The 12,347-nt window shown below is 35.8% G+C and overlaps 1 protein-coding gene across 1 annotated transcript; it reads right to left on the reverse strand.

Annotated features, from left to right (window-relative positions):
- Positions 1–97: 97 nt before the first annotated feature.
- lace lies at positions 98–11,822 on the reverse strand. The gene is made up of 9 exons (XM_053756398.2): positions 11,595–11,822; positions 10,327–10,524; positions 5,543–5,697; positions 3,457–3,649; positions 2,050–2,277; positions 1,700–1,931; positions 1,265–1,439; positions 747–917; positions 98–289 (listed from the first exon to the last, which is right to left on the reverse strand). The coding sequence occupies exons 1-9, from the start codon at positions 11,772–11,774 to the stop codon at positions 178–180; spliced, it is 1,644 nt and encodes a 547-aa protein (XP_053612373.1). The 5' UTR covers positions 11,775–11,822; the 3' UTR covers positions 98–177.
- Positions 11,823–12,347: the final 525 nt, after the last annotated feature.

A 12,347-nucleotide genomic window follows, 5' to 3' on the forward strand; every position in this document is an offset into this window, starting at 1 on the left:
ATAAGACATGTATTTATCCATTTCTCACTTTAGTGGTTCAAATTTGGAAAACCTGTGAAACAAATATTTCGAAAGTGAAAAATAAAACTCGACACAATAAAACAAAATAATTTATTGAGTGTGTATAATGTAATACCATAATGTAGTGTGTAGTGCAATACTGTGCGGAGACGGCCGCTAGTGCGGCGGCTGACGCGAGTACCGCAGCCCGAGCTCCGCCACCACGTCCGCGATCGCGCGCAGGCACTCGTCCAGCTGCGGCCGCGTGTGCGCAGCGCTCAGGCAGAAACTGAGGACAACAAACTTGGATTTGACAGCATTCTTTTTTTATTATTCCTTCTTGTTCTTCTGCTGTTTGTACCTATATGTTGAGGATGTGTGTTACTCAATGACGCCAAATTTATTGGATAGATTTCAAGAAATAATGGGCGCAGTCAATTTCTTGCTGGACGCTTTTGATTTTGATATAACCTGTTTGAACCTATTACAATTTCGTTTCAGAGCGGTTAAGCATGAACTGATCCTGTGATTTGTACTTTTTACATACTTTCATACTATCTATACTAATATTATAGAAAAAATATTTGTATTTATCTTTTTTTGTTTGTAGTTAGTAAATTCAAAAACTACTAGGCCGATTTTGATGAAAGAGACAAAACCAAACTTATTGAAACAAAGTTCTACTCGAGCCAAACCAGAAATAAATAAGAAAAAGAAGTAAATACATAAATGAAATATAATCTCACCGGATCCTGGCCTTGCTGAGCGGCGTGGCGGGGAAGCCGACGCCGACCACGGCCAGCCCGCGCTCCGTGAGCCGCTCCACGGTGGCCGCCATCTTGCTGAACGTGTACACTAACAGGGGCACCACCGGAGAGTCTGGGTGACCAAAAACCACTACTCCCATCGATCGTAATCTGTAAAGATTGTACTTTTCGCAATAGTTTCTTGTCATCTGTAGGATTTGTGCGAAATATGGGAAAGTAAAGTCATTATTTTTTTATGATTTCTATAATCTAAGCCTGTTATTATTATTTAAAACTTAAAACCTACTTTAACATATGTTTAGTCTAGTAGAGTGCGAGAGGTCATGCTCTTGTTAAAAAGTAAACAAAATAAAAGCAATTTAATAAAAGTTTGTACTTTTTGTAAATAACAGTTACACTCATGCGTTTAATTGTTATATTCATCAGTCATAAAGCGTGGCAGCCAGCACCTGCGCGACGGTGCTGTGTGCAGCAGCAGCAGCGGGGCTCACACATACCTCTCGCGGAAGTAGCGCGTGTTGTCTCTGAGCGCGCGCACGCGCAGCTGTCCCGCGGGCGAGCGGATGCGGCGCATAGCAGCCAGCACCTGCGCGGCCACGGGCGGCGCCATGCTGTGCGCGTACGCGGCCGCGTGGCCCGCCGCGCGGATGTGGTTCACCAGCCGCGCGGGGCCTGCAAACGGACATCTCTACTACTCGCTCGAAATACATAATAGGTGTTTTTGTCAGGACAAGATGGTCGGATGACTTAAAAAGATTCGACAAGAAATGGCTAGAGAACGCCAAAAACTGGAATACGTGGAAGAGGCAGGGTTTTGTCACCTATTTTAACCTTATGGGGCTAACCGTTATACGTATACTTTTCCAACTCTGAGATTCACACTCGCACATCTACGCCACTGTGTTTGCTACATGTTATTTATCTTCACTTACCAGCAATATATCCACCCGCGGCACCGAAGCTCTTAGTAAAAGTGCCCATAAGTATATCGACGTCGGAGGGCGGCACGCCCCAGTAGTCCGTGACGCCCCTGCCCCGCGGGCCCAGCGCCCCGATAGAATGGGCCTCGTCCACAAACAGCTGTAGCCCTAACTGCTTCTTCAACGCAACTATCGCTTGTAGGGGAGCTATCGAACCCTCCATGCTGTATACACCTTCCACTAACTGCAATACAATACAAGTACATTTTATTTATTCATTTTGTTTTTATGAAGAGCCTATTTCAAAAACAGTTCTTGGTTTAGGACTATAATGTACTAAATGTATACTGTATTCTACTTACAATAACGATCTTTTTCCACTTGTTCTCTGCGATGGCCTGCCTTGCGATCTTCTCCAAATGTCTGACGTCATTGTGTCTGAACACGCGCACCGTGACGCGCGATAATCGCAGTCCCAGAATGATAGACGCGTGGTTGTTCTCGTCCGATATCGCAAGGCAATCTGGGCTCAACAGCCCCGGCAGCGACAGCGTGTTGGTAGCGAAACCCATGCCGAAAACTATCGCTGACTGCGACAAAAAGTTTTGTTTGTTAGGTTTCTCATCGTAATCCAGAAAGAAAATGCGGCCAGTTTAATAGCTTTGGACAGTGACGAGTGGAATCAAATAAGGGAGACCTTTGCCCAGCATATGGTATAGGACAAACGAACTATTTATAAAAAACTATAAAAGTACAAATTATGTTGGAATGTCTCTCTCTCGTATTTTTCTCGGTTCCTTCCTCAGCCGTTGAGCTTTGGAACCCAGGGTCCGTTTTCCTACATTTTCGTTCACATCCCTAGTTGACGACATCAAGCCAAGCACTTCTTGGGTTTGCCACTTCTGCCAGGGCCTAGAGGGAGCGTTCCCTTTTAACATTTGTTCCCTACGTTATTTGCCGGTCTACGCAAGATATGGCCGTACCAGCGCAGGCGGCACTCCTGGAGTTTGTCTGCTATGTCACGGACATGAAGGCTGCCGCGTCAGGAACACGCGGCTGCGTGTTCCTGACGCGGTCGAGTCGCGTGACACTACACAGCCAACGGAGCATTGTCATCTCCGTGACTCGCAGCTCCCTTTTGTGCCGCTCAAGCACCGGCCAAGCTTCACTGCCATATAGAAGGACAGGTCTTATGATGGAGTTATATTGGAAATTATCATTCGGATTAATTAATGACGTGTAAAAACCTATATTATGCACCAAAGTCCTTGACGAGGTCAGAATGTATTCATAAAATAATGCCATAATATGCTGATGTAAGATAATGTCGTCACTGCACCTTCAGTCAACATTTTAAAGAACAGATTACATAAAACAAACTGCAGCAGCTTAATTAGCTGTTAGCAATGAAGTACTATACCAATTCGTAGGCTGCTGTTATAAAGCGCTGCATACTTGGCGTGTACTAGGGAAGAAAAAACATTCTTAAAAAGCTTTTTATTAACCTTTTATTTCACTTTTTAATTGTATGGCTCCATCGTTTGCGTAAACGATACACTTCCAAGTAAAAAATGAAGTGATACTATAATATTATTGGGATTCAACAGGTAAAGGTACCTTATGGACGTTTTTTTTATTTATTTATGTTTTTATTTAACGCATACTTATGCCTAAAATAAAAAATATATACTAAAAATAACACGACTATCTCAACTTCATTTTTGATGTCATTATTGAAAATCAGGCTCAATACTTTTAAGTGCACTGACCTCGACGCCAAGAAAATCTGCTGTCTCTTTCTCGAGGTCTAAGTGAAGCCGGCACTCTCCCAGCTCGGCCCGGGGCGAACTCAACGTTAGCCCGTACTTCCGGACGGCCTCCGCCACCGGTTCCCGCTCACCACTCAACCCTAGGTAGTTATAGGACCCCAGATTGATACACCGGAGCACCTTACCCGTCAATCTGCAAAGTTACGCATATCATGTTTGTTTGTAATCTTTTTTTATCGAGTGTGTTATTTCTAATAACGGTGTTTAACGAACGGGCTAGGCATTCCAATTAAATGGCTGATTTAACCAGATGGCGGCGACATATACAGTACCAGGCTACTTAGAAGTAAGAACGTACAAAATAAAGAGAGAAAACTATATACAAATTTATAATTTTGATATGAAATATAAAAAAATAAAAAGAAACACAGTTTGCAACGAATCGCGATGAAAACTATACCAGAGTTTAAGTTAGACCGTAACAAAAACATTTTACAGACAGACAAAAAATAATTGTTTTGGCAAAAATAATGCCCATAATTATTTTTCTTTAATATCTTCAATGTACAGACACAGCGTTTGTTATTAAAGAAAAATAATTATAGTTATCTTACAGTTTTATTATATGTCTAGATTAAGTGTACTATGGGCCTATTAAATTACTGGCATATTAATTATTGGCAATTTAATTATTGGCAAGTACTTACTCTTCTTACATGTAAACATTTGCGAGAGAAATAAACCTTTAATTGAAAAAATAAAATTTACATACAATGGTTTTACTTCTTCAAAGATTGTAGTGGTAAAATTATTCAATAAGTAGTTTTCGCTCGCGTTTATCACGTGCGTCCGCTGGTAACTTATTTTTGTGAATATATCAGGTTATAAAAGACGTATCATATATAAAATTGGCCCAGCCGTTTCAGCGTGAAGTAGTAACAAACATACAAACTTTCACCTTAATAATATTAGTGGGATTATATTTTTGCACTAATTTTCGCAGTTGACACGTCGAGAGTTGATGAAAAGATATGACAGGTATTTTACAAGCTTTTATTTAGTTTTACCTGTCCTGATATTTTTGTCTGTATGTGTCTTTCATCTATTTCCGCTTGTCACACTTTCAATGTCGATGCATTATTATGATGAGCATGATCCGATTCTAGATACACTATCAGTGTATCTAGAATCGGCTCCCAACGCAGGAGCTCTTCAACGGTTTGTTGCAAGGTCTTGATGTTTTGTTACGAGTTGAATGCAATAATATTTCTCTAACGACAATTAAAGATTGTGGCAAAAACAACACTTTCGTAAAAAATACTTGTTTTAAGTTTTCTATTGTGTAATTTTAGAGACAGTTCAAGGGTTAAATTCAATTTTTTACCTCATACTTTCATATTCAGAAATATCCCTGAAAAATAACGACATAAGCTAGAAAAATAACAGCTAATGAGAAATATTAGTAGTATAAAAATAATTGCTCAAGTAATAATGCTATCTAGATTAGTTACTGTTTTAATTCAGTGGACAGCACTGATTTATAATTCTATTATAGACAAAACTGGTGTTGGAATTACAGTTTTCTAAAGGTTTTTATGTCAACAAGTGCCGTAGCTTTTTCCAGGTCTTCCTTTATTGGTTATAGGCCTAGCTAAAAATCTAAATTGGCTCAAATGTGAGACTGAGCAACATCCGTCCAAACTCGCATTAGTCATAACATTTTTTTTAAAAAATTTTTAAAAGAGGTACATGTAGGTTTTTAAAAGAGGTACATATGTGATTTATTTTGTCCACGGACCAAAGAAGAAAGAAAAAATATAAAACTTTATTCTAAAATATACCTAATTTTATAGTAACTTAATTATGGAAAATTCGAAAATCGAAGACCCGGTGTACCTACTTGAGCACAGCTATAATGAAAAATTTTCTGTTCGGAATTTACTTCCCTGCTCCATCTGCTCCTGCCCCTTTTGTTTGTAAAATGTGTCAATTCTTTGTATTTGCACCGTACACGTAGTCTTATCAACACGTGTTGGTAATAAAAGTTGTAAATTTTTCTGTGGTGATGTAGCTTAAATATACTCACTTGAAGGACCAGTTGAAGTCGGTGGACTCCCGCTCCATAAGGGACAGGATGTTGGCAGGCGCGGAGCAGATGGGCCGGTTGAAGCAATGACTCACTCGCCTGTACACGTAGCGGGAGTAGAACTGCTCGAAAGGGTTGTACAGGGGTGCGTAGCCCTGAAAATACAAAATACCTCTTGTAGTTTAGTTTTTAATAGTATTAAGGCTTTACCTCTTACTAGCGGCCCGCCCCGGCTTCGCTCGGGTAAAACAATAATAAAAAGTACACTATGTAACTCCTGAAGGTTTCTTCTTCTCCTAGTAGTTTTTAGGTTTATTCCTTACAAACAATACAAAAATACAAATCTTTTCTCTTTATAATATTATTAGTATGGATGGAGTAGGTAAACAAAGTTATGAGGAAATATTGAATTGATTTATAAGAAGTAATTATTACAAGCATCGTAAAAACAAAATATTTTTTTTAAATCACTTAACTGATCAGAAGAGTAAAAAAATAATATGAAATCAACTAAATTTTTTGCCACTGCAATAACAAATATAATAAGCCAAAATTTGTTGATAAACACCCAGTATTGCCCTCATTTCATTTCAGACTGTACAAGGAATGTCGTAATACACATAATATTTCGAATTACAAAGGACCTTAACAATTCTATACTTGAAACAATTTTTTTTCCTATAACAACACGCATACTGGCCATTATTGACGCAAACACTGGTGTGCTATTTTCCTGATTGTATTCTATTAACGGAATGACTCCGAAAGAGGCGAACTAATAGTTGAACAATAGAGAGTGATGCCGTATTAGCGCCCTGTTAATTGACCAGACCACGCGCCTCCAGTACATTACACAACTGCGAACTAAAAAGAGTATTATGTTTTGGGGTTTTGGTCATACGAGAGTAAAGAATGAGTTCCATCAAGAGATTTACAATTTGATCTAATAAATTATCTAGGCAGAGCATAAAATTAAATGATCGTCAATTTTATTATAATAATTAAAATGACGACTGTGATAAATATGTGTTTCTCTATCTATTTTTATCTAGGTAAACTCTACCTTAAAATATTACACTGTATAAAAATATAGTTTAATATTTTAAGAATATTTACCGAAACCCTCCCAAAAAGTCGATTGACAAGAAGTGAGGCAGGATAGAAAAGAGTGGAAAATCATGGTATCGGTGGCCAAGACCTATGTATTGTTGAGCTAGAATTAGAATATTTATCGTCATGCCAATAGATTAAAACTATTCTTCTTAAAATTTCGTTCATTCATTTTTATCTAACTTACTACAATCATTTTAACCTTCACAAACGTGTGAAACGAATGGCCCACCTTGTGCTTCAATACAAAAATATACCGGCCCATACAAGCGAGAATGATCCTATCTGTTATCGATTGGTTTCATATCTTTCCATTATTCGCAAAATATCCGATTCATAAAATATTGTATGACAAAAATAGCAGATTCTCAAAATAACCCAAAATCCTTAGATTATCTGGGAAAATACTATAAAACTTTCTTCTCATATGATTTGAAATCAAGATTTTTTTGATAAAAGAAACATTTGTAAAATTAACAACCATAGTGAGCATATAAATCTAACTATAAACGGAAATGTGAAACGTTCAAAGTATCTCCATAAGACAATAGACCAACTTGAAATACTGCGGAGATAACGACGAGATAATTTGGTATCACTGAAAATTGACGTCATGCTGATCTGATACCTATTTGATACCTTTTTGCTTGACGTACCTGTTTAATTTTAACTTGCACGGATTTTCATGCGGTTTTAGAATAGAGGTTTTTAGAAATGCGGTTTCTGAGGAAGGTTTAGGAGTATAATTTATTACCTGAGCAAAGCTCCTTTGTGTTACCAATAAATATATCTCTATTCTATAATCTGATATGAAGGCGTTTTCGCTAGTAAAATCATGTAGTAAAAAATACTTAGCTAACTTTCTCTCACCAAAGAAGGGTTTCGTACACAGACCATTTACAATTACACAAATGGTCTTTGGTTTCCTAGTAGAAAATATACTTTAGCAAAAAATACTTTATTTTATTTATATTTTTCATAGTGTTTCAGTTTCAGTTCCATGTATGGGACGATCGGTTCTACGAATCTTTGTCGTTAGTGCGTTTATTGCTAACTTTGATGTCAGATTTTATTGACACCTAGGCATCTCAGACGACTTTTACATCTACCGCGTCTAGTGGCAAGTAATCGCAGGTACACTAGTGAACTTAGTTTCGGAGTAAACTTGCTGTGACGAATGGTCAGACAATCCATACATAAAGAAATTATAAGGTTTCCGTTTTTGCTATTTGTCTACGGAATCCTAAAAATAATTCAATTAGAACTTCGAGGAATATTTAGCATCTAATCAATTTTCATAACACGTCAAAAATGCATTTCGAGTAGTTTAAATTTTTATCAAAGTCCATAGTTTTATAACTGTAATTCCCATTGTGTTCATGAACAATTGTAACTGAAACTACTTATTGTAGTGCAATATAAAATATCTGATAAATACGTATGTGTACTATGTAAATATAAAGAATGACTTTTTTTTTTTAAATCGCCGACGAATTTAAAAATAACAACATTAGGTAATGTAATTAAACACGAATCAACATTTTCTTTACATACCAGATTGATATAAAAAATTAGGTTCGAAACTGGGATCTGCGTTTAGGTGTGTACTTGAACTGTGAACTTCAGTCTTAACCATTGGACTACTACTACTAAGTTATAATATATGCGTATAAAACGCGTTAAATACCGAAATGCTGTTGAGATAAATATATTTGCAAAGTGTTTTATTCTATTGATCAGTTTCTGGCGAAATTGCAAATCTTTCTATTGTTTCATTATTGTTTGTACATCCCATTGTTTTCATTAGCTGCTTTTTGTTTAGTTTGGTATTGACAAACATTATGATATAATCTTAGATTAGAGAGAATAACATATAGATATTTTATATTAGATTATATTAGATTTTCATGGTTCACAGAACAAAAATTATTTCGTCACATATTGTGGAGAGTCCAGGGGTTTAGACTATTTTTGGTGAATTCATAAAACACCAACTATATTGTATTATAGTTATTGTAAAGAAACAGGTAGTCTCGACCAATAGACGTAATTAGGTAGTTTTTTTTTTTGTTAATTATACATATATATATATATATATATATATATTCCTTTCATCAGCACTTGATCACAATCATAATATGTTTCAGTATACCTTTTGACCATGTACTTTATTGTGTACTTACATGTTATATTACTGATAAAAAATTATACATAAATTTATATTTAAAAAATGGTAAGCCTTTCTGGCATAATAGGGACCAACACTGTTTGAATGAGTTTCTTTCGGCATTTCTTCTCAGCAGTGGTCGTTCCGAAATGCTAGTAGTTTGTAGCTTTGGTAAACATCATTTAATTTAGAATATGACATGAAAAAGTGCCTGTGAAGGCCTAATTTCTGAATAAATGATTTGATTTTGATTTTATATATATATATATTTTCCTTTCATCAGCACTTGATCACAATCATAATATGTTTCAGTATACCTTTTGACCATGTACTTTATTGTGTACTTACATGTTATATTACTGATAAAAAATTTTACATAAATTTATATTTAAAAAATGGTAAGCCTTTCTGGCATAATAGGGACCAACACTATTTGAATGAGTTTCTTTCGGCATTTCTTCTCAGCAGTGGTCGTTCCGAAATGCTAGTAGTTTGTAGCTTTGGTAAACATCATTTAATTTAGAATATGACGTGAAAAAGTGCCTGTGAAGGCCTAATTTCTGAATAAATGATTTGATTTTGATTTTGATTTTACCTAATTGTTATTATTCAGGTGTTTTAATTTGTTTAGATACAATATTTAGCCTCCTAGGCCTAAGTCATGAAATTTGTGTGATGTAATTTAGGGATGGTCACAATTAGAAGTAATTTTACATGAGAACGTAGAACAATAAATACCTACTTAATAGTAAAACACAGACTTCGATAAAATGCTAAATTTTTACTGCGACGTCGTCAAACTGGTCAATAATGGCCGACGATGCGTTGAAGGTCGACTGCCTAAAACCGTAATCGTATCAGTTCTATATTAATATTTAGATCAAGTTGAAGCTAACATTAGCTGAATCTGAATAACAACAAGTAATCTAGGTAGATGTTGTGATGGGTGTAATGGGATAATGTAGGTATATACATCTATTGAACTAATAATAAACTACATATGTATATAAACACTACAAAACATAACAAACAAATTAGGTCATAGCAGAAAATTTCGAGTAAATTGTATGTTAATTAATCAATGATGATGGTGAATATTTGTATGCTCCTAACTAGTTAGCACATTAATTTTGGGTAACTGTTTATTTTAAATTAATTTTTTTTTCACATAAGTATGACTAAACCAAAGCTCCTTTTTACTATTAAAAAGGCTATTTATAAATGTCCTACATGTTACTAATACATAAATTCAAAAGGGTTAGAAAGGATGTTTTTTAATTGCTCGCATAAATTTACTAGGCATATTTTGGTCAAATTCGGTGCACATAATAAAACAATAGAGCCAGCACAGCCTGTTTAATAACACAAACCTAATGGTAAGCCATATGTCTTCTCCACTAAGGTTGATATTCATTTGTTGTTGTTTATGTTGATGTGTGTGTGAGTTGTGCGCACACCAATTTAGTCATTAAGCAATATATGGACATTTACAGCTTACTGTACATACCTCTCTATTTTTCTCTTTGTGGACTTTTGGAGTGAACAGCATCTTGTTAAGAAAGCCAAGGAACATGAGGATGTAGAGGCCAATGTGGGTCAGCACCAAGCTCATTAGTGAACACTTTTCAAATGAACCAGGGAAGGTGTCATACTGTGACCAATCCATGGGTGGTGGAGGTTTGAACTCATTTTCTTTATACATTTTCTGAAACAAACCAAACAAATGTGTTATAATTAACAACTACCTACACATATTTATCCAAACATTATAAAGTAAAATTCTGGATTAGGGTCTTAGTTTAGTGCCCAGACCAATGATGTTGACAATGGTGTGTTCACTTTTCAATAAAAATATAAACCTGAAGGGTAATTTCTAAAAGTGAGTCAAAAATCTATAACCAAAAGAAGACATTCAGAATTTGTAGTACCTACTGTACCTATTTCACCCACTCAAATTAAAAGTACTTTTGAGTTGGAAAGTTGCAGTTCCATACTCCCAATTATATGTATGGAGTATGCTATGTGTGTAGCTAATAAAATCTATTGCCTTTTGGCAATGCCACTCAACCACTCGCCATAGAGGATTCACAGTCTTGCCCCATGGCTGTTCATTATTCTTAGGCAACTGGCACATTTTATAATTTAGTTGGGATTGGGATATATAATTAGTACAGCCAATCATGTCAGAAGTTGGAATTGTAAGCTTCACTTACAATTAATTAACAATTGACTAAAATTATAGATACCCTAATTCCTTCTAAATTAAAACTTATTCTACTTAATAAATTAATGTGTTTCCTACCTTTCTTGATTTCATAGTTACAGAAACATTACAAATTTTTCAAATATGCTTAAACAACAAACTAATAAAAAACACAATAATTAGTTAAAGAAATCCTTTGGATCAGATATGAACTGGAACGGCTTGCTTCCTTACCCCAAACTCCAAGTGGTCCACATTTATATATATTATATTAGCTTTTTAAAATGGTCTTTTGTATTTTATAAGGACGAGTGCCTGTTAAATGGTCTTCAGTTTAAATAAGGGACGATAAATAATTTTTTTTGTCATCGTCGACTGACCTTTATCATGCCGGATCGTGCGGAACCTAAAAGATAGTCAACTGGCCGACTTCTGCGCTTTCAAATCAAGGACTTCACTGAAGATGTGGGCGTGCCGTATCGCATCACTCATAGCAGGCAGCAAATAGACCATAATGATTTCCATTTACAACTTTACTTACACAGTAATAAAATAATCCAAATTCTACTTACACCGGTTCCATTGCTTTGCAGTGCACCATTAGAATATCCATTTTTGTGATTTTGCGTTTTACCATTTAAATTTATTTCTTCTTTATCGACACATTTTCGTAAAGTTTTTATGTGCTCAGCTTTATTGGATTCAACACGGCCGCCCATTATGCTGATAAAACTTAAAATGAATTTCAGCATAGGTACCTTGGTTGGTACGAAATCGAGAGGGAGGAAATGTCTAGGCCTTTCAAGCAGAATTGTCGCTAAGTATACGTTCCGAAGAAGCGTATTTATTAGTAGTATTAGCGATGTAAAGCGCTTGATTGTTGAAAACAACGGGAAAATAATACGTCTGCTAACGCTGTTTTATCGACATTTTGACATGATGATTTGACTGCTAATTTGACTGTGTCAACAGGAGGGTCGAAGACATAAAGATATAAAGCCTTTGCAATTTGTGTTACAATCTTAACGACTCTTGCTGTTTACTTTCGGTTGGTTGTGGTTTAAATGGTTTATCCATACGCCAATAAAGAAGAGGGAAACTGTTCAGCTACAAATTCTTTTTGGTCAACCATATTTTTATATTTCTCCGTTTCACAAAGTTTTAAGTTGTAGTATCGTCACCGTCTTTTTAACCCTTTTCATAAAACGGTTAATGCGTACTCATTGAATTAGTAGGTACTCCGATTACTTACTAAATCCATGTGCGAATGTGCGTACTTTAAGTATGTTTCGTCTCGGTCTGTTGTTTGTATGAATAATAAACGT

The sequence above is a fragment of the Plodia interpunctella genome, chromosome 16 (genome assembly GCF_027563975.2).
Source record: "Plodia interpunctella isolate USDA-ARS_2022_Savannah chromosome 16, ilPloInte3.2, whole genome shotgun sequence".
Taxonomy (NCBI): Eukaryota; Metazoa; Arthropoda; class Insecta; order Lepidoptera; family Pyralidae; genus Plodia; species Plodia interpunctella.